Source organism: Schistocerca americana, chromosome 5, assembly GCF_021461395.2.
Source record: "Schistocerca americana isolate TAMUIC-IGC-003095 chromosome 5, iqSchAmer2.1, whole genome shotgun sequence".
NCBI classification, from domain to species: Eukaryota; Metazoa; Arthropoda; class Insecta; order Orthoptera; family Acrididae; genus Schistocerca; species Schistocerca americana.
In genome coordinates, this window is record NC_060123.1 from 560,033,230 (window position 1) to 560,059,462 (window position 26,233).

General features: G+C 43.1%; 1 protein-coding gene across 1 annotated transcript in view; it reads left to right on the forward strand.

Moving 5' to 3' along the window:
• LOC124616171 (cytochrome P450 6k1-like) overlaps positions 1 to 26,233 on the forward strand; it is a 51,292-nt gene that overhangs the window by 21,811 nt on the left and 3,248 nt on the right. The window contains exons 5-6 of the mRNA XM_047144453.1: positions 12,208 to 12,389; positions 14,638 to 14,859. Of these exons, the coding sequence (XP_047000409.1) occupies positions 12,208 to 12,389; positions 14,638 to 14,859 (404 nt within the window). The remainder of the gene's footprint in view (positions 1 to 12,207; positions 12,390 to 14,637; positions 14,860 to 26,233) is intronic.

Consider the following 26,233-nt stretch of genomic DNA (forward strand, 5'->3'; position numbering starts at 1 on the left):
CACTGGTAGCAGTTACTTTTGTAAAATCCGTACGGAACGATTTGAAGTGGAATGGTCATATAAAATCAACTGTTGGTAAGGCGGGCGCCAGGTTGAGATTCATTGGGAGAGTCCTTAGAAAATGTAGTCCATCAACAAAGGAGGTGGCTTACAAAACACTCGTTCGACCTATACTTGAGTATTGCTCATCAGTGTGGGATCCGTACCAGGTCGGGTTGGCAGAGAAGACAGAGAAGATCCGAAGAAGAGCGGCGCGTTTCGACACAGGGTTATTTGATAAGCGTGGTAGCGTTACGGAGATGTTTAGCAAACTCAAGTGGCAGAGTCTGCAAGAGAGGCGCTCTGCGTTGCGGTGTAGCTTGCTGTCCAGGTTTCGGGAGGGTGCGTTTCTGGGTGAGGTGTACTTACACACACAGATATATATATATATATATATATATATATATATATATATATATATATATAATGAACACATTATTGCACTGAAATTGTGCAGAAGTTATATCGTACTTATATATATATATATATATATATATATATATATATATATATATATATATATATATATATACACAAATCAGTTGGTTTTACTGAAAAATTCATCAATGGAGTAGAAGGAGTTGGCCACCAATAAATCCTTTAGGCTTCTCTTAAACTGGATTTCATTGGTTGTTAAGCTTTTTATGGCTGCTGGCAAGTCATTGAAAATGTGTGTTCCTGAATAATGCACACCTTTTTGAACAAGACTAAGTGACTTTAAATCCTTGTGAAGATTATTCTTATTTCTAGTATTGATTCCATGAATTGACCTGTTGGTTTGAAAAAGTGATATATTTTTAATGACAAATTTCATTAAGAAATAAATATACTGGGAAGCAGTAGTTAGTATCCCTAGTTCCCTAAACAGGGTTCTGCAGGATGTTCTTGAGTTCATACCACATATAACTCTTACTGCACGTTTTTGTGCCCAGAAAACTTTAGCTTGGCTTGATGAATTACCCCCTAAAATAATCCCATATGACATTATGGAATAAAAGTAAGCATAGTATGCCAGATTTTTCAATTTCATATCCCCTATGTCTGACACAATTCGCATTGCAGATAGAGATTTGTTAAGACGCTTCAGCAGTTCTGTGGTGTGCTCCTCCCAGTTGAATTTATTATCAAGCTGTAATCCCAAAAATTTAACCCTGTCCACTTCTTCTATCTGCTTGTCATTGTATGTTAGGCATATACTCGTGGGACACCCCTTACAAGTTCTGAACTGCATGTAGTGTGTTTTTTCAAAGTTCAGTGACAAAGAATTGGCTAGGAACTAGTGATTAATGTCCACAAATATTTTATTAGCTGATCTTTTTAAGACTACACTTGATTTGCTATTTATTGCAGTCTTTGTATCATTGGCAAACAAAACAAACTTGGCATCTGGTAATGTTACTGAAGAAAGGTCATTGATATACACAAGAAAAAGTAAGGGCCCCAAAATGGAACCTTGTGGGATCCCACATGTAATTAGTTCCCAGTTGGATGACGCCTGATAGCTTGATACATGTATCTTTCCTAATAACACCCTTTGTTTCCTGCCAGAGATATAAGATTTGAACCATTTTGCAGCATTTCCTGTTACACTATAATATTCTAATTTATTTAAAAGGATATTGTGATTTACACAATCAAATGCCTCTGACAGATCACAAAATATACTAGTGGCCGGCAATTTGTCTAATGAATTAAGCACATTTTCACTGTAAGTGTAGATAGCCTTCTCAATATCAGAACCCTTTAGAAATCCAAACTGTGACTTTGACAGTATGTTATTTGAGATAAGGTGGTTATAAAGCTGATTGTACATTACTTTTTCTAAATTTTTTGAGTATGCTGGCAACAGTGAAATTGGAAGGAAATTTGATGCTATTTCGTTATCTCCCTTCTTAAACAGTGGCTTAACTTCAGCATATTTCAACCATTCAGGAAATATTCCACTGATAAACGACTGGTTACACAGATAGCTTAATATGTTACTTAGCTCAGAATCACATTCTTTAATTAACTTTGTCGCTATTTCATAATACCCACTAGATGTTTTTGAGTTTAAAGATTTTATGGTGGACATTATTTCTGCTGGGGTAGTGAGGGTCAAATTCATATTATGGAAGTTACTTGAAATGTCTGGTCTGAGGTATTCCATAGCAGCATCTACCGAATCTGACAACCCCATCTTTTCTGTAACAGTTATAAAATGATTGTTACAAAGTTCTGCAACACTATACACATCTGTCACCAATGTATCATTTACTCTTAATGCTATTTGTTCCTCTTCATGTCTAGTTTTACCGGTCTCCTCCTTCATTATATCACATATTGTCTTTGAACCATTCTATGACGCCAGGATAATACCGCTCTGTCTCTCCAAAACGTTGGAAGAATGAGACCTCTCCCTAGGATACCGCCACACTCGCCGACGATAGTCATCCGGGGTAGTACAGAAGTGCTATTCATCGCTGAACATAATGCGATGCCGTTCACCAGCAGTACTTGCTTCCCGGCCAAGGCGCTACTCCAAACGCAGCCATTTGTGTTCTGGTCTTAAAGGCAGCCTATGCACTGGGTGGTAATTCAGTGACATGGCTAATGCTACTCTGCCAGTAATTGTATGGAATGGCACAGAACGCTACGGGGAGTCCGTTACTTGTTCTGGGACAACAGACGCAGAAGAGAAAGGGACTGCGAAGCGCTCGCTGCACAATCCGGCGATATTCCCTTGTGGTGGTCAGACGTGGTCGATGGGAACATTGACAAGGTGTATGCCTGCCCGCGTAGTCCCATACAGTCCAACACTGGGCCGCTGCCAAGTCCGAATGCCCCATTATTATACACGTTGAACGATTCGAACAACTGGGGAAATGAAGACGGACAATGAGGCCCCTTTCAAACACTGTCAGGTGTTGAAAATTCCTGCCTAAAACGAGTACGCGACATCACCGTGTACTTGATCACTCAACACCGGACGGTATTCACACCTTTTACACAGTATTGGAAATCAGTATAAAGGCAGGGTTCCACGAAAGGGCCTGAAGTAGGACTTTTGATAAAATATCGATGTATCGACATATTTTACAAGAAATGTAGATACGTAAGTATATGTATATGTCGACACCGAAACAGCAATATCAAATGCCGATATTTTTATTTTATGTTATATATTTTCCGCAATTTTCAGCAAATATTTGAAATTGTTGTGGAATATAAGTTTACTTTCACTGTGTGAAGCAGTCTTACTACTTTTTGAGCTTTCATCATGTCCAGTCTTCCTCTGTGACTGAGTGAAGCAAATATAGCTGTCTCAATGAAGTCCGATTCACTACGGTGAAGGGAGGGGGGGGGGGGGGGGGGGAGCGGGTGTGTGAATAGAATAACAGGATTTCCGATTGGCGTTCTTCAAAATCAGTTGCTCAAAATGATGAACAAAAATCTAAATGATGGCTGTCGGAGAAATGCTGACGTAATCGGCGCTCCGCGCTACCAGCGGAAAGTGCAACGTTTGACTCCACCATGTACCTTTGACACTACAATTACAAGGTCGCTGGCGTTTGCAGAAATGAAAAAACAGGGAAGTTGACATGAGGTGTTCCGGACAGATTAGATGTATGACGAATCCGAACGACAGACTTATCGGACACCTGTTAATTGCGCCACTTACGTGCAGTTACCATTGTTAGCAAAGTGGTTATCGACAAGCGTGAAAGTGGATCGTTTTCCTTTCGACTCTCCTCTAAGGGGGTAAGCAGGTTGCTACCTTGTTGACCTGCAGAATATCTAATAATAAATCAGTACTTAAATATACCACTCTAAACCCGGCAGTATATTTACAACGTGCAGCCAATATATTTTTAGGTCTGTACGTCGATACTATTTGTCGATGTTTTGATACTTTCTTCGTTACATCGATGGTTAATAATGATACGTTTTTTAAATATCGATGTATCAGATTTCCGATATTTTAAAAATATTCAGAAGCAGACGCTTATCGAATTTACTATGAATAAATATACATATAAGACTTACATAATCATGATTGAATTACATAGCTTATTTCACAAAACAAGTAAAAAAATAAGGCGTTTACATTTCCTGGGTGGCAACTGATACAAAGGCACTCACCGTGCTCTTGTGTTATTGCATTGATAGTACTTTGTGCAACTTCCACTTTTCCTAATTACCTAATTACCTAAAAAATTCTCTTCGGCATTGATTTTGTCAGGGGTTGCAGTTCTTGCATTGAAATTATCGACTACTCTTGTCGTATCGCTCTTTCAGCTTACAACAGCCTCAGATTGCCTTCCATTTCGATAAACACGCCTGCAAGTATTCTCCAAAGATTTTCCACGAAGCTCAAAATCTGGGCTATGTCCGTTATCTCCATATCATGCGCCCAATCTCACGTAAATTACCCAACGAAACTGACCAGTTCAACTTGTTGGCAGTTTGACGGTTAGAGTGTCCCATTTACTTGTACGTACAGATTTCTGCTTTTTCGTCACCTGATAAATGTTTTCCGCGTAGCACAGTCACAATCGTGGTTTATGTACACAGCACGCATAGTCACTAATGGCGTATGTTTACTATCTGCAATAATGGCATGAACGCAAACACTAACACTGCATAGAGCCAACTGCCTTTATACCTACTTCCACCCTCTACCATCTGAATCGTTGATGTCTTCTTATATACTGTCCTACTGGTGTCAAATGCGATACAATTTGACTGCATTTGTCGGTATATGGAATTTCATACTGTTCCAAACACATTGTGCACAACTATTCCAATGGACAATGTTAATTTTCCAGCAAATATCCATATCTTTATACTGATTTCCACCACTGTATTCCCTACCAGGCCTGTTAACACTAAAGATGAACAAGACTAATTCACTCGACTAGTCGTTCTACTTGTCACTGAGAATTGCAGTTCTAATCATTTACATACCCATGTGCGTGTATGATGAAGTTACACACATCAAAAAAAGTTTTTCATCACTTCGGTTCCGAGAGTTCCTGTACCTGTACAGAAACCTGGAATAGAGATCAACATAAACATCATTTCCGCCCTTTTTATTGCTCATGAAACCAAACATTGCATGTTGTACCACCATACAGCGAGACCTTCGGAGATGTTGGTCCTGATTGCTGTACCTCTAATACCCAGTGTAGTGTTGGCAGAAGAGCCAACACTGTTTTTCTAGAGGAGGCCGAAATGCACGCGCTTAATTACACGCTGACTGGCGTGAGGTCTGGAACAGGACAATATCTTGAGAATCGTAAATAAAGTGCGTAGATGATGTAATACTTAACTTTAATCCACAATTGTAGAACATCTCTCTTGATGATACATGCTTAAATATCAATTGAATACGGCGCCTCAATTGAATACGGCGCCTTGCTAGGTCGTAGCAAATGACGTAGCTGAGGACTATGCTAACTATCGTCTCGGCAAATGAGAGCGTAGTTGTCAGTGAACCTTTGCTATGAACGTCGGATGTACAACTTGGGCGAGTGCTAGTACGTCTCTCTAGACCTTACGTGTGGTGGCGCTCGGTCTGCTATCACTGACAGTGGCGACACGCGGGTGCGACGGTTTCTAATGGACCGCGGCCGATTTAAAGGCTACCACCTAGCAAGTGTGGTGTCTGGCGGTGACACCACATTCCTCCCCAGCAAATCGGCGAACGGTGGTGTTATAAGGCTTCCGCCCGCCGTGGGGACGACCCCATGTTGACGTATGCGACGAGGGGGGGAGCCTAACAACAGGCGAGGCTGTGCCACCCGCACCCGGCCATTCGGTCCGAGGGGAGCTAGGAAATGCCCGAAACCCTAATCCAGAGTGCACGCCAACATGCGGTGTATGCGCCCGTAAAGAGACAGGAGGGGCCGAAGGGTCGACCTCCATCAGAACGGGGCACCCGACGGGCGAAGACGACATCTGGTCCGGAGCGGGCAAGAGTTCGATGTCGGAGGACAGCTGGTCACGGGAAGCGATCGGCGGCGCGTGACCCAGGAAGGCGCCCTGCGGCTGCAGCGAAGCGTCCACTGCGGGCGGCGCCGGCGAGAGAACAGGCGGCGGCGGCGGCGGCGGCGCGTCGCCATGGGGCAAAATGGAAGGCAGCGTCGGTAACACCTGGGGATGAGGCGAGCCAGTAGATGGGTCCCCAGGGCGCTAACCGGACGGCACCATCGCAGAAAGCAGACGGGGAGCGGCAGAACCCGTGCGACGACAGAGGCGCAGCTGATTGAGATGCCGACGCACCTCACCAGAGGCCCCCAAAACCAGATACATAGCGCGGCCGAGGCAGCGAAGAATGCGCCCTGCGAGCCAACGCCGTGAACCTCGATAGTTGCGATAGTATACCACGTCGCCTGGAGCAAAAGCAGGCGTCTGCCGCTGCACAGGAACCTGATGCGGCGGATGCAGCAAAGACATCAAGGTTCGACGAGGACGACCGTGGAGCAACTCAGCCGGCGAGCCACCATCTCGGGGCTGAGAGCGATACGAAAACAAGAAGAGCAACAACGCGTCCTTCCGAGAATGCGACTCTTTCAACTTCAACATTTGTGACTTGAAAGTGCGGACCAATCGTTCAGCGGCACCGTTTGGCTGAGGCGAAAACGGCGCGGATGTCAGATGTTGAATACCATTGGCCTTGCAGAATGACTGAAATTCTGCGGACATGAATTGTGGGCCATTGTCGGAAACAATAGTCTGTGGAAGACCTTCGATGCAAAAGATAGCGGATAACGCTTGGATGGTGGCAGATGACGTCGTGGAAGACATCCTGACAACAAAAGGAAAATTACTGAAGGAATCGACAACAACCAACCATCGAGCATTCCAGAATGGACCGGCAAAATCTATGTGTAAGCGTTGCCAAGGGGAAGTGGCTTTCGGCCATGCAAAGAATTTCCGCTGTGGTGCGGATTGTTGTTCGGCACACGCCATGCAAGAAGAGCACATATTCGTAATCGCAGCATCGATTCCGAACCAAGTACAGTGCTGACGAGCAAGTTGTTTCGTTCGCACTATACCCCAATGTCCTTGGTGGAGAAGCCGTAAGACAGAGGACTGTTACGAACGAGGGACCACGACCCTGGACTGATCATTATCAGAACGCAACAGCAAAACACCGAGTCGAACAAAAAGTCTCTTCTTGTGAGCAAAAATCGGCGAACCAACGGATCCTCGATCCGTGATTTCGACAAGGGCCATTGAGTAGCAACAAAACGCAAAACGGTAGCAAGGACAGGGTCAGCAGCTGTGGCTGTAGCTACACGACGAAAATCAATCGGAAACGAGTCGACCACGTCATCGGTTTCCGCATCAATGAACATGCAAGCAAGTTCGGAAGAATCGAATGCTCTATCCTCAGCAACAGGCAAACGGGACAACGCATCGGCGTTTCCGTGCTTAGCAATGGACCGATACAAGATATCGTAGCGGTAGTGCGAGAGGAAAATAGACCAGCGAATGAATTTCTGCGCTGTACGTGGAGGTACAGGCTTGTTCGGATGAAAAAGCGATGTCAAAGGTTTGTGGTCTGTGATGATGGTAAAGTGACGACCATACAAGAAATCGTGAAACTTAGTAACACCAAATACGAGAGCCAAGGCTTCTTTTTCGATCTGTGAATAATTTCTTTGCGCAGACGAGAGCAATTTGGACGCAAAGGCAATAGGGCGATCATGCGATCCATCTTTGTGCGCAAGCACAGCACCGATTCCGAAATCCGATGCATCTACCATCAACAAAAGGGGTGTCTGGGGATCGAATGGCGTAAGGCAAGTATTTGAAAGCAACGCCGATTTCAACTGGCGAAAGGCGCGTTCGCATTCCGTCGTCCAGACGAACGGAACACCTTTACGGCGTAAGCGATGAAGCGGAGCTGAAATGGAAGAGGCATGGGGAATATATCGGTTGTAATAATTAATTTTACCCAGCACACTTTGTAGCTGCTTCAGTTTCCGCGGCGAAGGCAAGTCTTGTATGGCACGGGGGTGCTCGGGACTGGGATGTATGCCTTGGGCATTGAGTACGTGGCCCAGATATGGTAAGTCCCGAGCAAAAAACACACATTTGTCCTTCCGCAAGCGAAGACCATTTTGTCGCAAGACCTGAAATAATGTTCGGAGATTGGCTAAATGTTCTTCTTCCGTCTTTCTGGAGATCACAATATCGTCCAGATAGTTTGCTGCAGTAGGGACCGACGCACAAACGGTTTGCAGATATTGCTGAAACAATGCAGGGGCGGATGCACACCCGAATGGCAGTCTTTTGTATCGGTACAAACCAAGATGCGTATTAACCACCAAAACGCTCTGGGATTCTTCGTCCACCGGTATTTGCAAGTACGCATCTGCTAGGTCCAACTTCGAAAAATATTTACCCGGGCACAGTTTGTCAAAAAATCTTCCGGGCGGGGTAAAGGATAAGTTGCAATCACTAATTGTGGATTCACCATTGCCTTGAAGTCCACACAAAGTCTCAATTTTCCGGAAGGTTTTGGCAAAATTACTAAGGGTGAGGCCCAGAGAGAAGCCTGCACACGTTCAATCACACCTTGTGATTCCAAATCATTTAATGTTCTTGCGACCTCATCACGCAATGCGTGGGGAACATTGCGCGCTCTGAAAAATTTCGGTTCCGCGTTTGCTTTCAGTTCCAAATGTGCTTTATAGTTCGTAGCGCAACCAAGGCCCGGTGCAAAAATGTCTGCAAATTCTTCACATAGACTAGAAACACTGGCTGAAGGCACAGTCTGATTCACTGATAGGGCCTGATTGACTATAGACAAGTTAAACAACTTAAATAAATCTAAACCAAACAAGTTCACTGCAGAAGAAGAACGAAGGACGTAAAATGACACAAGTTTTGTTTGTCCCTTGTATGTGGCAAGAAGGCTGCACTGTCCTAACACAGGGATATTCTGACCGGAATAACTATTTAACTTAACATTTGCGGCACGCAAGGGAGGTGGGCCCAGCTGTTTGTACGTGTCGTGATTGATCAGAGTAACTGCAGCTCCGGTATCGAGCTGGAATGGGATCACGTTGCCATGAATGTCCAAATCTACAAAAAGTTCATTGTCCTGCTGACGACAAGAGCGACTGTCTCGTGCAATTTGTACTGACACTGGTACAGAAGCACTTGCGACTTGACGTGATTTCCGTCGACGTCGACGCACACTGTTTGTGGGACGAACACAGTCACTGTTAGAGAGAGTGGCAATGGACGGAGGGGATTGAACTACATGAATATCCATGGGCGAAGGTTCACGAGCCTGAGTATTCTTGGTTCGATTCCGGCGCGAAGCAAAGGGCCTGGAATGGTTTTTAGTGTCCGAACTAAGCTTTTTCTGGCAAACACTCTGAACATGTCCTTTTTTATTACAGAAAAAGCAAATAGCTTGGCGTGACGGGCAATTCTAACGCGAATGTCTGGTTGCACACCGCGGGCATGATTTTAGCACTGTATTTGCCTGCTTGGGCGGCACACGCGGCTGCGCGGATGGGCGCGAGGACTGTTTACTGCTCCGTGCAGCGCGCCCAGCGGGCCGGTTAACGTGACACACGGCTGGCGAAGTTTCAAATGATTCCTGAGCAAAGTCAAGTGTGTCTTGCCTATCCAATATGTCTATCACTTGTTGGAGGGAGGGACTGACCAGTTTCAAAATTTTCTCCCGTATACGAACATCAGAAACGTTCTGTGCAATTGCATCACGTACCATAGTATCTGAATAAGGGAGTCCACATTCACACTCAAAAGCACAACACCTTGTAAGGCCTTGCAAAGTTGCAACCCACTCCCGATTAGTTTGACCGGCTGTGCGGTTTGTACGAAAGAACGTATACCTTTTTGCAACTACATTGACTGATTCCTTGAAATATGCATCTAATGCAGACAAAATTTCTTCGTAGGACAGAGTTGCTACGTCGCGTCGGGGAAACAATTTCATTATCACACGGTACGTCTGGACGCCGATACACGATAATAAGTGAGGCTGCCGCTCGTTACCTTGAATTCTGTAGGCGGCGAGATAGAATCCAAATTGGCGTGACCACTCCGTCCAGATTTCCAGTGCCGCATCAAATGGACGAAAAGGTGGTGCAACTTCATGTTGTGGCTGCGGTAGCGGTGGAGCGGCGGCGGCCGCATCGTTTTGCATCGCACGTTGACCCTGGACGAGCTGTCCAAGGGCATCCAATAAGGCCTGCGTCTGCTAATTCTGCAAGCGATAAAATTCGGACAGTACATCTGGAGATTGTGGCGAAGCCATGACACAAGTAAATTAGTTATATATAAAGGAGACCGTTTGTATCCTCGTCGCCAATTTGTAGTGTTGGCAGAAGAGCCAATACTGTTTTTCTAGAGGAGGCCGAAATGCACGCGTTTAATTACACGCTGACTGGCGTAAGGTCTGGAACAGGACAATATCTTGAGAATTGTAAATAAAGTACGTAGATGATGTAATACTTAACTTTAATCCACGATTGTAGAACATCTCTCTTGATGATACATGCTTCACATAATAAATATCAATTGAATATGGCGCCTTGCTAGGTCGTAGCAAATGACGTAGCTGAAGGCTATGCTAACTATCGTCTCGGCAAATGAGAGCGTAGTTGTCAGTGAACCTTTGCTATGAACGTCGGCTGTACAACTGGGGCGAGTTCTAGTACGTCTCTCTAGACCTGCCGTGTGGTGGCGCTCGGTCTGCTATCACTGACAGTGGCGACACGCGGGTCCGACGTATACTAATGGACCGCGGCCGATTTAAAGGCTACCACCTAGCAAGTGTGGTGTCTGGCGGTGACACCACACCCAGCAGTACGTCCTCTTGCATTGATGCATGCCTGTATTCATTGTCGCATACTATCCACAAGTCCATCAAGGCACTGTTGGTCCAGATTGTCCCACCCCTCAACGGCGATTCGGCGTAGATCCCTCAGAGTGGTTGGTGGGTCACGTCGTCCATAAACAGACCTTTTGAATCTATCCCAGGCATGTTCGATAGGGTTAATGTCTGTAGAACATGCTGGCCACTCTAGTCGAGCGATGTCGTTATCCTGAAGGAAGTCATTCACAAGATGTGCATGATAGGGGCGCGAATTGGCGTGGATGAAGACTGTCACGCCTATATGCTGCCGATATTGTTGCACTATCGGTCGGTGGATGGCATTCACGTATCGTACTACCGTAACGGCGCCTTCCATAACCACCAGCGGCGTACGTCGGCCCCACATAGTGCCACCCCAAAACAGCAGGGAACTTCTACCTTGCTGCACTCGCTGGACAGTGTGTCTAAGACATTGAGCCTGACCGGGTTGCCTCCAAACACGTCTCTGACGATTGTATGGTGGAAAGCATATGCGACACTCATCGGTGACGAGAACGTGATGCCAATCCTGAGCCATCCACTCAGCATGTTGTTGGGCCCATCTGTACCTCGTTGCATGGTGTCGTGGTTGCAAAGATGGTCTTCGCCATGGACGTAGGGAGCGAAGTTGCGCGTCATGCAGTCTATTGCGCACAGTTTGGTTCACTCCGAGACACGTAGACACTTTCCTTGTTGAGAGCCGTTCCTGGCACAAAGTAACAATGCGGACGCAATCGGACAGCGTTATTGGCGGTCTAGGCATGGTTGAACTACAGACAACTCGAGCCGTGTACCTCCTTCCTCGTGGAATGACTGGAGCTGGCGCTGCTCATTCATGGTTGTTTACATCTTTGGGCGGGTTTAGTGCCATCTCTCAACAGTCAAAGGGACTGTGTCTGTGATACAATATCACAACCAAAGCCTATCTCCAGGGGTTCTGGGAACCGGGGTGATGCAAAAGTTTTTTTTTTTTTGTTGGTGTGTGTATCTTCACATCCAAGCATGTCTTCTGGGTCATGACTGTTTGGCATATACTATTAAAACATTTCTACCCAAGAGAAAATTGGCTATGTGTAGTGTATTTTGACAACCACGTGTGCATTACATCAAATTTCATGTATGTTTGATTAGCGAATTCTGAATACTACAAAAACGATCGATGACCATTGTTATCGATTGAGCATCATCAAATAAAGTTGGGGAAAGTACCTTCCTTCGGTTGAGATGTGACCTTACTACTAACTTCATGACTTTGAATGTACATTTGTTTCCCTTATTTTCAGGTTAAAGGGAAGCGCTAGAGACGTCATAATATACTTTCAGGATGTGGTGAAGAGCACTGTGGAGTACCGCGAACAACACAGCGTTGTCCGCAATGACTTCCTGCACCTGATGATACAGCTCAAGAACAAGGGTTTCATTGACGAACAAAGCAAAACGGGATCCCAAGAAATTGATAACTGGAGTAAGTATGAACATATAACTCAACGAACGTGGGGTCAGACAAGTTTGTCACTTCATCAACAAATATCTGGAATCTTATTTTATTCAGAAACAGCTGAAGGCGCGAATCGCATAAATATTTTTTTAATTATTTTTACGCTCTTATACCGGAAATGATATTCGTAAGATGGAGCCAATGTGAATATACCACACATCACCACAAAGAGAAAGAACAGGATAGTGCCTCATTACGAGATTAGTAATGAATATTTTGAGCACTTCGTATCATATAAGTATTTAGCAGTAATAGTAACAAGGAGATCACACAGTAATCGCATTATTGTAATTTTTTATACTTGCGGTACATTAACTCTGCTGGTACTGCGAACGGCTGAAAGCAAGGGGAAACTACAGCCGTAATTTTTCCCGAGGGCATGCAGCTTTACTGTATGGTTAAATGATGATGGCGTCCTCTTGGGTAAAATATTTCGGAGGTAAAATAGTCCCCCATTCGGATCTCCGGGCGGGGACTACTCAAGAGGACGTCGATATCATGAGAAAGAAAACTGGTGCTCTACGGATCGGAGGCGTGGAATGTCAGATCCCTTATTCGGGCAGGTAGGTTAGAAAATTTAAAAGTGAAATGGATAAGTTAAAGTTAGACATAGTGGGAATTACTGATTCAATCTGTATATTGAGCAAGCAGTAAAGGAAACAAAAGAAAAATTCGGAGTAGGTATTAAAATCCATGGAGAAGAAATAAAAACTTTGAGGATCGCCGATGACATTGTAATTCTGTCAGAGACAGCAAAGGACTTGGAACAGCAGTTGAATGGAATGGACAGTGTCTTGAAAGGAGGATATAAGATGGACATCAACAAAAGCAAAACGAGGATAATGGAATGTAGTCGAATTAAGTCGGGTGATGCTGAGGCAATTAGATTAGGAAATGAGAGACTTAAAGTAGTAAACGAGTTTTGCTCTTTGGAGAGAAAAATAGCTGATGATGGTCTAAGTAGAGAGGGTATAAAATGTAGACTGGCAATGGCAAGGAAAGTGTTTCTGAAGAAGAGTAATTTGTTAACATCGAATATAGATTTAAGTTTTAGGAAGTCGTTTCTGAATATATTTGTATGGAGTGTAGCCATCTATGGAAGTGAAACGTGGACGATAAATAGTTTAGACAAGAAGAGAATAGAAGCTTTCGATATGTGGTGCTACAGAAGAATGCTGAAGATTAGATGGGTAGATCACGTAACTGACGAGGAAGTATTGAATAGAATTGGGGAGAAGAGGTGTTTGTGGCACAACTTGAAAAGAAGAAGGGACCGGTTGGTAGGACATGTTCTGAGGCATCAAGGGATCACAAATTTAGCATTGGAGGGCAGCGTGGAGGGTAAAAATCGTAGAGGGAGACCAAGAGATGAATACACTAAGCAGATTCAGAAGAATGTAGGTTGCAGTAAGTACTGGGAGATGAAGAAGCTTGCACAGGATAGAGTAGCATGGAGAGCTGCATCAAACCAGTCTCAGGACTGAAGACCACAACAACAACAACAAATAATTTTGTGGATGGGATTGATGAAACTTCCATCCACGCATTGGTCCCAGGATCCACTGTTTATTCAAATATACCCGGGAAAGGAATGATAAGAGATGGTTTCTAAAATTCGTTGAGAATGCTGCGTTTCTCAGGCAGTACAAAAATTGATGCTTTATATCACCTCTCAAAAGTTCAATTCATTATTGACGGATTGTGCTAAAATTTTGAAGTTACTCTTTTCAAAAACCGTTCTACCCGAAACGTAGCTAAGACCAACGGAAAAGAGTTACTCACAATATAACGTCTGTAAAATATCTGTAAAATATATCTTTTGTAGTTAGTTAATGTCTTATTATAGAGCACCGAATTGTGCTGCTCTGCTTTAAGACACAACGATAAGCGTAAATTACCATGTGATGATTATTGGATTTTAGAAAATACACAGTCCCTAAATATCACAAAAACTACAATGAAAAAACTGGCAAGAAGAAACATATACATTTGCAAATTAGGACTTACTTACAGGCTTTCCTGAGTGGCTAGCTCCATAGAAAAGTTGAGTGAGATCCCAGCTGCTTTCCTCTAACAAAACCGTCTAGCAACCAAATGAGCCTTTCTCATCCTACGACATAATGCGTTACTTCGTTGGTAGAATACAACGTTAGTGGGATGAACTCACTATTATCAAATACAATAATTGTACTAATGGCACGATTTCGTTTCACAGAATTTACGATCGACGACGTGACAGCACAGTCGATCCTGTTTTACGCCGCAGGATTCGAAACATCGTCGACAACCATGAGTTTCGCCCTCTATGAACTGGCTCTCAATCACGATGTACAGAAGCGACTGCACGAGGAGGTGGACGCGACGCTGAAAGAGAACGCAGGACAGTTGACGTACGAGGCCATTTCCGGCATGAAGTATCTCGACAAGGTCGTCGCAGGTGAGTTTCTGCAGACCAGCACAACATAAACCGACATAACTAAAGTGATTGCCTTCTTTTCATTTTCACACAGGCAATCTATATTTGCAGGACCCAACAGATTCCACAGAACTACCCTAAAATAATTTTTCACTCTGTAGCTCATTGTAAGCTGCCGTTAAATTTCGTGGCAGAGTAAAATTGTGTACAAGATACGTACGCCCACACAGACCTCCCTATACCGAATGAATTAATTGGAATTGCTAGAAAATGACATATGTCGATGTTTGAGTACTGATCCGAAAGCTTCATTACATTCTTTCTAGATTATTTACTTGAAAAGGCGCACTTTTTTCAATGTCTATATATAAGTAATAAGCACACCGTCTTCAGACCATGAGTGGCATCCCGAAAAATGGCAACAGCATATGGCGGCCTGGATGGTCCCCCATCCGAGTGCCGACCACGCCCGACAGCACTTAACTTCGGTGATCTCACGGGAACCGGTGTATCCACTGCAGCAACGCCGTTGCCCTAATGTCTATATATAAAGGGTGTAAATTTTTAGTTGACGCACCAGAATAACTCGAAAAATAAGCTTCACACGAGAAAATGTGTAAAATCCAAAGTCGATTATTTTCGAGGAGGACATCAGCTGGTACTAAAATTAGTCCGCCACCCCAGCCTCCTGGGGATGGAGCGGGAGGCAACTTTAAAATTTCAAATCGGAACCCCCATTTCTTATTGCAGAATCAGGCTCTACATAAAAAACTACGTACGTTTTGTCTTAAAGATTTGTTTTGATTCTTGGTAGTTCTCGCTGTAATTAAACAAAACCCATGTTCTCGTTTTTGCGCGGAAAATGGTCACGGATAGATAACAAACTTATTTACTTCGTAAATTTTGATTCGCTAAAACTAAAACTCTCCCTCTCTCCCCATATGGTGGGGTTTGATAGAGAGGAATTAGAGTTTTCCAAATGTTGACCCGAATATTAATTTTTTCCCGCAGATTCGGATAAATTTTGTTTGTTTCGTGGTCATGAGGCCAAACAATTTTTAATTATCAAACAAATCATCTTCCTAGCTAACGAACTAACCAAACATTTTTCATATTTTTGACCATAGCCAGTTAAATCCCACTCCTGCAATCCGACGTTAGACGCCAATCATTTCGTAAGAAAATCTGTCATCTTAACTGCCAATGTTGGTATTTCGTATTCTTTCCCCAGTGTAGCTACTACTTGCGCACTGCTTGAAGCCTCATGGAGGCTACCTGAGACAACAGAAATCGAGGGAATTTGCCGTGTACTGACAAGTTTACCTCGCTAGAAACGTAGTTTGACTACGTAGGTAGGCGAATTAAGAATGGCGTTTGCTTTTCTGTAGGAAACCAGGCGTGACACGTGGAGTTAACGGCACACGAATAGAGACGACAGTGCCAGTGTATAAAGGTTATTTGCTGGAGTGACGTTGGTAGCTATCTGAAACAAGTAAACATCGGTCAGAAGTCGTAATCTTGTTCCGACGTTTGTCGTTTCTGCTGCTCGCATGAGTTACCAAGTGCCTTATTGGAGTGCAAGACTTATTGACAGCTGGCAACGCGCGTTACGTGCCCAGACAGACAGAAATCAACACGTTGAGAGTGGAACTGATTTCACTGGGCTTTTCGCTGAGGCGTCAGTCCTGCTTGCCGGCGATCACTTGTGTTGAGTTGGCGTATAAAGGGATATGTAATGCTGCGCCGGCCGGGGTGGCCGAGCGGTTCTAGGCGCTACAGTCTGGAACCGCGCGACCGCTACGGTCGCAGGTTCGGATCTTGCCTCGGGCATGGATGTGTGTGATGTCCTTAGGTTAGTTAGGTTTAATTAGTTCTAAGTTCTAGGCGACTGATGACCTCCGATGTTAAGTCCCATAGTGCTCGGAGCCATTTGAACCACCCGAACTGCCGCCGTGCTGGATACGTCAACAGAATGTATGTACTCCATCTCACGGTTGTTCAGTTGTAATTAGGGATGGAAAAAATGACCAATTAAACCGATACCGAGATTTTCGTTCTGAATAAACGGTATTTTTCGGTATTTGTTTGGTCTCGGTTATAACAGATTTTTTTAATTTTTTACTAATGACTGTGTAAAAAATCGAAATTTCAAAGAGCCCTAGCAGCAGTGCTAAAGTTTCTCGTTTGTAAGAAAACCTCATTCTGAAAAATGAGCAGTTTTTATTTGTAAAATTTACATTGATTTGAAATACTGCGTTATTGTAGAAAATGGAAAAAGCGATCAGTACTACTTTAATAACAACGCCGACAGAAACGAACAACAAGCACATGCCGTGAAAATTTGTACAGCATTGCTGATACAATAATGTCCGTGTTGCCTTGTGTCGTTGCTTAAGGTAAGCGTGTACGTGCAGTGTGCAAGATTTGCCCCCACGTGGTCTATACGGTAGCTTCTCGCTGTCGTTGCTGGACATCCGTTGTACTGCAGACTGGCACGAACCCTAGTCTGGACGTATTTCTCCGAAGTGACGTAGCAGAGAAGTACAATGCTTCGGTTGCTTTAAAAGATTTAAGATTTGTCTGCCATTTCTATGAAATAATAATAGAGGGAAGATATTAGGGCAACAGCCATAAATTAAAAACTGTCTATAACTCATTCATAGTATACAATAAGAACAGAAAGTAGCTTCGCTGCTGCCTGTGTTCTCATTGTACCGCCTATATTTGCTAGTAGTCCCGGAAAATGGACGAATTAACACAAAAACAGAGTCAGTTTTCACCCTTTGCTACTCACTATACGTAACGCCAAAACAGTGGAATGATCCCCAATTACAACATGATTTTTGAGCAGAGCTTCAAAAATTTACAATCAGTCGGAGAATACTGGTGATTTATTGTAGTATTCAACCACTTGTCACTTTTCTAAAATACACTGTGAATGGTGGACGGGCCGAACGGCTCTAGGCGCTTCAGTCTGGAACCGCGCGACGCGACGGTCGCAGGATCGAATCCTGCCTCGGGCATGGATGTGTGTGATGTCCTTAGGTTAGTTAGGTTTAATTAGTTCTAAGTTCTAGGGGACTGATGACCTCAGAAGTTAAGTCCCATAGTGCTCAGAGCCATTTGAACCAATGGTGGACGGGCTTAGTTTCGGTTATTTCTCTATTTAATTTAACATTGTGAGTCTGTGTATTTTGAAACCGAGAGAGTCGAATTTTTTCAATCTTTCTTAGAGTTCTACTTTTATTACAGGAAGTAATGGGAATAAAAAACCGAAAATCGATTATTTCAGAAACCAATTATTCTGAGAGGTTTTAACAATCAGGTCAAAATGGCGTGGAAAAGTCCATATAATCGAAAACCGATTGTTTCTGCGCTAACCGCAATCCCTAGTTGGAATATTAAAAGGAGTGGTATGACAATAAGACAGCCTCCCAGGACCGACCGTTTAGGGAAAGTCACATTAATGTATATAGGGACTAGTTTCACAGCAATTACATTCAGAAAATTTTGTTCCTCATAGTAGCAAGAACGTCGAAAGGAGAAGACCGTGATTTGTTGAGTGCGTTAATTGTACCACGTATACGTCGCAGTACGACGTGACTGCCATCATCCGACCGTGAGAACTTGTCTGATGCCTCAGTAAATGATCGAAGTACGTGATTTGATCCTCTATGCAATCAACCGAATTTTGTGTGTTTTACGACTACCCATGGTGACAAAGTGAGCAATGAAAATGTGCAAAAATGTATCAAAATTGATGACCTCTGTCTACTTTTGTCAAAGATGAATACTCAAACACATCAACGAACAAACAAATATTTATGCTACACAAGCGACAGTGGTTTCCAAACGTTTGAATCAGTGGATGCCAACAAACAAGAACGAGGAAAACGGTGTTTGAATTAATTTTGTGGATTCAATTAAACGAAATAAAACGGTGTTTCAAATAATTTTGTCCCCACATGAACCATGGACTTTGCCGTTGGTGGGGAGGCTTGCGTGCCTCAGCGATACAGATGGCCGTACCGTAGGTGCAACCACAACGGAAGGGTATCTGTTGAGAGGCCAGGCAAACATGTGGTTCCTGAAGAGGGGCAGCAGCCTTTTCAGTAGTTGCAGGGGCAACAGTCTGGATGATTGACTGATCTGGCCTTGTAACACTAACCAAAACGGCCTTGCTGTGCTGGTACTGCGAACGGCTGAAAGCAAGGGGAAACTACATTTGTAATCTTTCCCAAGGGCATGCAGCTTTACTGTATGGTTAAATGATGATGGCGTCCTCTTGGGTAAAATATTCCGGAGGTAAAATAGTCCCCCATTCGGATCTCCGAGCGGGGACTACTCAAGAGGACGTCGTTATCAGGAGAAAGAAAACTGGCGTTCTGCGGATCGGAGCGTGGAATGTCAGATCCCTTAATCGGGCAGGTAGGTTAGAAAATTTAAAGAGGGAAATGGATAGGTTAAAGTTAGATATAGTGGGAATTAGTGAAGTTCGGTGGCAGGAGGAACATGACTTTTCGTCAGGTGAGTAGAGGGTTATAAATACAAAATCAAATAGGGGTAATGCAGGAGTAGGTTTAATAATGAATAAAAAAGTAAGAGTGCGGGTAAGCTACTACAAACAGCATAGTGAACGCATTATTGTGGCCAAGATAGACACGAAGCCCACACCTACTACAATAGTACAAGTTTATATGCCAACTAGCTCTGCAAATGATGAAGATATTGATGAAATGTATGATGAGATAAAAGAAATTATTCAGGTAGTGAAGGGAGACGAAAATTTAATCGTCATGGGTGACTGGAATTCGAGAGTAGGAAAAGAGAGAGAAGGAAACATAGTAGTTGAATATGGATTGGGGCTAAGAAATGAAAGAGGAAGCCGCCTGGTAGAATTTTGCACAGAGCATAACATAATCATAGCTAACACTTGGTTCAAGGATCATAACAGAAGGTTGTACACATGGAAGAATCCTGGAAATACTAGATGGTATCAGATAGATTATACAATGGTAAGACAGAGATTTAGGAACCAGGTATTAAATTGTAAGACATTTCCAGTGCCAGATGTGGACTCTGACCACAATCTATTGGTTATGAGCTGTAGATTAAAACTGAAGAAACTGCAAAAAGGTGGGAATTTAAGGAGATGGGATCTGGACAAACTGATTAAACCAAAGGTTGTACAGAGTTTCAGGGAGAGCATAACGGAACAATTGTCACAAATGGGGGAAAGAAATACAGTAGAAGAAGAATAGGTAGCTCTGAGGGATGAAGTAGTGAAGGCAGCAGAGGACCAAGTAGGTAAAAAGACGAGGGCTAGAAGAAATCCTTGGGTAACAGAAGAAATATTGAATTTAATTGATGAAAGGAGAAAATATAAAAATGCAGTAAATGAAGCAGGCAAAAAGGAATACAAACGTCTTAAAAATGAGATCGACAGGAAGTGCAAAATGGCTAAGCAGGGATGGCTAGAGGACAAATGTAAGGATGTAGAGGCTTATCTCACGAGGGTTAAGATAGACACTGCCTACAGGAAAATTAAAGAGACCCTTGGAGAAAAGCAGTAAAGGAAACAAAAGAAAAATTCGGAGTAGGTATTAAAATCCATGGAGAAGAAATAAAAACTTTGAGGATCGCCGATGACATTGTAATTCTGTCAGAGACAGCAAAGGACTTGGAAGAGCAGTTGACGGAATGGAAAGTGTCTTGAAAGTAGGATATAAGATGAACATCAACAAAAGCAAAACGAGGATAATGGAATGTAGTCGAATTAAGTCGGGTGATGCTGAGGCAATTAGATTAGGAAATGAGACACTTAAAGTAGTAAAAGAGTTTTGTTATTTGCGGAGCAAAATAACCGATGATGGTCGAAGTAGAGAGGATATAAAATGCTGACTGCCAATGGCAAGAAAAGCGATTCTGAAGAAGGGAAATTTGTTAACATCGAGTATAGACTTAAGTGTCAGGAAGTCGTTTCTGAAAGTATTTGTCTGGAGTGTAGCCATGTACGGAAGTGAAACATGGGCGATAAATAGTTTGGACAAGAAGAGAATAGAAGCTTTCGAAATGTGGTGCTACAGAAGAGTGCTGAAGATTAGATGGGTAGATCACATAACTAATGTGGAGGTATTGAATAGAATTGGGGAGAAGAGGATTTTGTGGCACAACTTGACAAGAAGAAGGGGCCGGTTGGTAGGACATGTTCTGAGGCATCAAGGGATCACAAATTTAGCATTGGAGGGCAGTGTGGAGGGTAAAAATCATAGAGGGAGACCAAGAGATCAATACACTAGGCAGATTCAGAAGGACGTAGGTTGCAGTAAGTACTGGGAGCTGAAGAAGCTTGCACAGGCTAGAGTAGCATGGAGAGTTGCATCAAACCAGTCTCAGGACTGAAGACCACAACAACAACAACAAATAATTTTGTGGATGGGATTGATGAAACTTTCATCTACGCAATGGTCCCAGGATCCACTGTTTATTCAAGTATACCCGGGAAAGGAATGATAAGAGATGGTTTCTAAAATTCGTTGAGAATGCTGCATTTCTCAGGCAGAACAAAAATTGATGCTTTATATCACCTCTCAAAAGTTCAATTCATTATTCACGGATTGTACCAAAATTTTATAACTATTATGATCCTTCTGAAAAACTATGTATCGACGAGCACGAATTATATTCAGGAATATGTGAAACAAAAGAGACACGAATGTTATATCAGAATGTTTAAATTCTACTGCGATAATGGATACTGCTCCACTTTCCAGATTTACGCTGGTAAACTAGTTGATAAATAAAACAACACAGCGACAAATGTTATGATGAGTTTGTGTCAAGATCTATTCAATATATGCTATGCATTATATACCGATAATTGGTATACCAGTGTAGATTTGGCAAGCAAACTTTTAACAAAGAATACGCTTTTGGTTTGTACCCTTCTACTAAGTCGCAAAAGAATGCCCAAAGAAATTGTTACGACCAAATTGAAACTCGGGCAAGTGATTGCAAAAGAGGACGGTCAAGGAATCAGAGTCCTGAAATGGATACACAAAAGAGACGTTTCCGTTCTTTCCGTCATACATGCTAGTGGGAGGGATTTATCGAAAGACAAAAATTGTTACGAAATGTTACGGGGAAAATCTGCTATTGGCCTTTCTGATCAGATGAGAGCATATGGCAGTCTACTGAGAAAGACAGTAAAATTGTATCGGAAGTTAGCATTCGATCTTTTTCTGAACGCCGCTGGTGTGATTGTGTTGTATGTATTGCAACATGTGACGGGACAGAAAATGTCAAACAGAATATACCAGAACCAGTTGGCAGATACGATCACACGGTATTCACGTGGAGTAACTCCAGTCAGTGTCGATACAGGATGAAGGAAACATCAGTTGGAAGCAGAGGAAGGAAAGACGCATGAATTGCGTAAAATTTTTTATGAAAGTTACAAGACGAACACAGAAACACTCGGGCGCAATTCGCTTACAAAATTAACTAAACAGGTGCTTGATTAGCTTTTGTAATAAATGCAAATCTAACCCCATCTCTGTACTGAATGTTTTAATAAACTACATTAAAATTTGACGTGGGCTATTTAACGTTGATGCTGCGGCTCCCAAGCACTGATTTTGTCCAGACGAAAAGTGCACTCATCTCCATAGGACTGGTGGCGCGCTTTGCGTGTTAAAAAAAGAAAAAGAGCACGAAAGGCAACCAAAGGGACAGAGAAAATTATAACCTCACACCCCTACCTCTATTTATTTGGCTAACTCGATTTTAGCGTTGCTAACGAGTACGTTAGACTTCTTCAAAACAATCGTGCACCAATAGCTAATAATATTTGAAGGTTTTTTAAGAATGTGTCAAATAACTGTCACAGTGGTGCAAGTGAGCGTCATGTTTTGCATGGAAACACAGTGATTTTACCGTCGGTTACGTTTTAGTGTCCTCATACTTTCTACTGCACTGCATATTATGTGACAGACTCTGCTAGATTCTCTCCTAATCACTGTAACTAACACCGGTATTTTGTCAGTGAAGTATGAACCTGAAGCGCACCGAACATGGTGGAGGAGTTCGCAAGGAACAAAGTTCATATCTCCGTCGGAAAACCTGATACACACTGTCTGTGGCTTCCGTTATCAGGCCAGGCTACAACCAATGGTACGTCACTCGAGTATCCTTCCCAGCCCATTGAGCAAGTGATCGTTTTCAAAGTATCTTGACGTCAATGGAGCATTAACGGGTCCTGCAAAACAGAGATGTAAAGTCGAATGTAGTTGAATTAGCTTGGTTACTAGAAATAGGATAACGAACAAACGGTGGTTAGCAAGATTCCTCAAAACTGGGAGTTCCGGCAGCCATTTCCCTTGTTTATAAACTAATTGTGATATTTTCGAAAATGCTTCAAAATTTTATCGCTTCTCACAGAAGTCAGAGTTCCACGAAAAGATGTAAATTGATTGACTGATGATGACACACTTAACTGAGAATGCGGAAGCAGGGAAAAACAAAGAGTAAGAGACTTAACAATACTTAATACCTCGCAGCTAAGCAGTCTAGAACACTTGTCACCGAACTTTACACTTTAAAGGGTTCATATGTTTCGTATCTGTAACGAGGCAGATAGTAATGGTCTAATTGTATTCAGCTCTTGGGTAACAGCAACGTCGAGATAGTGTACTAAAGCTGTAAAGTGTCACGCAAATCCAACACCTTTCATGAAAACCCTGACATGATAAGCAAATCCAGTAGTATGTCACATAGCTCCGAATAAATCGTGACATTAAATTAACCAAAGTAATACGAGTAACGAGTGAGCAAATGAAATACCACACACTAATACAAGAATGCCTAAATGCATGTCATAGCTTCCCAACGTGAAACAGACGCAGTTCCGAGGGGAGAAACGAGAACAGAAGCCGAGAGCAGAACCGTGTTAAGCTGGAAGGCCCTACGATAAGGGACGGACGGACACCCACGTCGCCAGTTAACTGCTAGGACCACGCCACCTGCAAGTTTTTAGCGTGAGACTTTTCGCGTCTCTGTTACGTCAAGACCACCCCCCAGCCCATGTTAAAAGCTGGAGCCCTCCAGAAGAACAGTGTAGATCTTACGATAACACAAAAAGGGCTACACCACCCGCAAGTTTTAGTGTGAGACTTTTCCGCGTCTCTGTTATGTTAGGACCACCCCCCAGTCCATGTTAAAAGATAGAGCCCTCCAGAAGAACAGTATAGATCTTACGATAACGCTAAAAGGACCACACCAGCTGCAAGTTTTAGCGTGAGACTTTTTCGCTTCTCTGTTACGTTGCAAACTTTAAAAACATTGCCCCACCACGAAAAGTATAACGTTTCTCATTGGATAGACAGAATTGTTGTAGGCGGAGCTTAAGGTTAACATTGAGACCCTGATTGGTCAGATGAAAACACAGCCAGATAGTTTTTTTTGAACCAACTTCGGTAAACTGTAGTAAGGAGAAGTTAGGGGAGAGTTGCTTCAGAGTTGCTTCGGAGACGGCGAGGTGAGCGGAGCTGTGCTGCCTGCCGCCCCCTGACGAACACCGACAAGGTAATGAACGCACGCGATGCCGCATAGCAGCGCATAAAGCTTCACTCAGAACTGCAGAAGTCTCATCTGTTACATCCCCTTTTTGCGTAATGCTAGTGTCGATCGTCAATTAAAGCTCATGGTGTTCACATTTGCCACTTGAAGTAAAAATCTGAAACGCGATGATTTTTCTGTTATATAGATATTGAGAAGCCACATCAGCCACTGTAATTTACGACAAGTTAGATAAGTAATTAAAGATAATTGAGGGTCACTGTAGACCATTTTGATAGTTTTCTCTTTTGTGAAACTTAATTTAAACCTAGATTATAGATGTGATATGGCATAGGTCATCCTTAGATCCATTGTAGAACTTGGAAACCCATTCAGGAATATTCGTTCACATTTTTGTTGAACGCAGTCGGTTTTTACCATCCTGTATTAAAACATTTCTTTTTATCAATAGTGCAATTTATAAACGATGTTTTGTGAGTAGAATAAAACTTCCAATGGTAAACTTAACTGCTTTTTCGACGTTATTTTACCAGCTAACTAAAAATAGGAAAGCCTTGAACCCCTTCCACTAAATTTAGTTAGTATTAAGATTCTTTTACAGGGAGTGCAGTGGAGCTGACGCTGAGATCACTAACTATTTGGTTATATCATCGCTAGTGTCACTGAACTCTTCTGAATTCTACATGTCATGTGTGGTCTGGCGTCTCCTTACCAGCAACAGGTCCCAGGTTCAAACTAGTCAATTCCCTAAAAAACACGCTCAGAGCGTCGTTGCGCGAAAGTGGTAGGGAGACACGATATAGAACAAACAGACACCACGCAGAATGTTTAGAAGGCAATTTGAAACAACGAAAATGGAATAACATATTTCATCACAACCAAATACATTTAAAAAAGTTAGATCACGCTGAGATCTTTAATTGGGCAGTGATTGTCGACACCGCCACCTGATGAGTTTCTGTAACAAATTAATTAAACCTCTGTGGAAGGATAGAATTCGTATTTTTGTTCGATACAGTAGATTAGGTTTGACAATTCGCTTGATTTGCGCCTTTGGTTCTGTATAATTAGAATTTGTGCGAGATTGATTAGTTCGAAACCGAACACGGTTTCATAACTGCGACAGGCATTCAATAGCCAGCGCCACACATATTTTTCTCGGCGAATTTCGGTTGAAATAATGCGGAATTTGTTGTGGGTCAACGGGGAATATTGCCGCCGCAGCCCCTGTAGTTTCATGTAGTTCCGATAGGTGGCGACGCCATCCGTTCACGTAGCCTTCAAACTGGCGTCTGTAACGGAGCAGAGAGCTGTCACTGAGTTTCTTTTGGCGGAAAACCAGAACATCGCAGGTATTCATAAGGGCTTGCAGAATGTCTCCGGAGACATTGTAACGCACACCGGCTGATGGCACATAGCTGTCACTTCTGTAATGCTGGAACGTGCGGACACTCTCATTCCATATTATAGTGCCTGTGTTGCTCAGAAGTACTGTGTTCAGAAGGATTGCATGTCCGAAGGAACATTGCATCGTACTCCTGAACAACTCAGGCACTATCGTATTTATCCGTCGGCACCGAGCAACCGGCTTTCAATTAAAATGTTTCCCCTGTACGGGAATATCCATAATGGATGTACAAGTGCATGATTGACGACATGTGAAAGTTTTGATCTGACCGTGAAGTGTGCTCAGATAGCTTAACGGCAAGACAATTGTAGTGTCACCGCCAGACACCACACTTGCTAGGTGGTAGCCTTTAAATCGGCCACGGTCCGTTAGTATACGTCGGACCCGCGTGTCGCCACTATCAGTGACTGC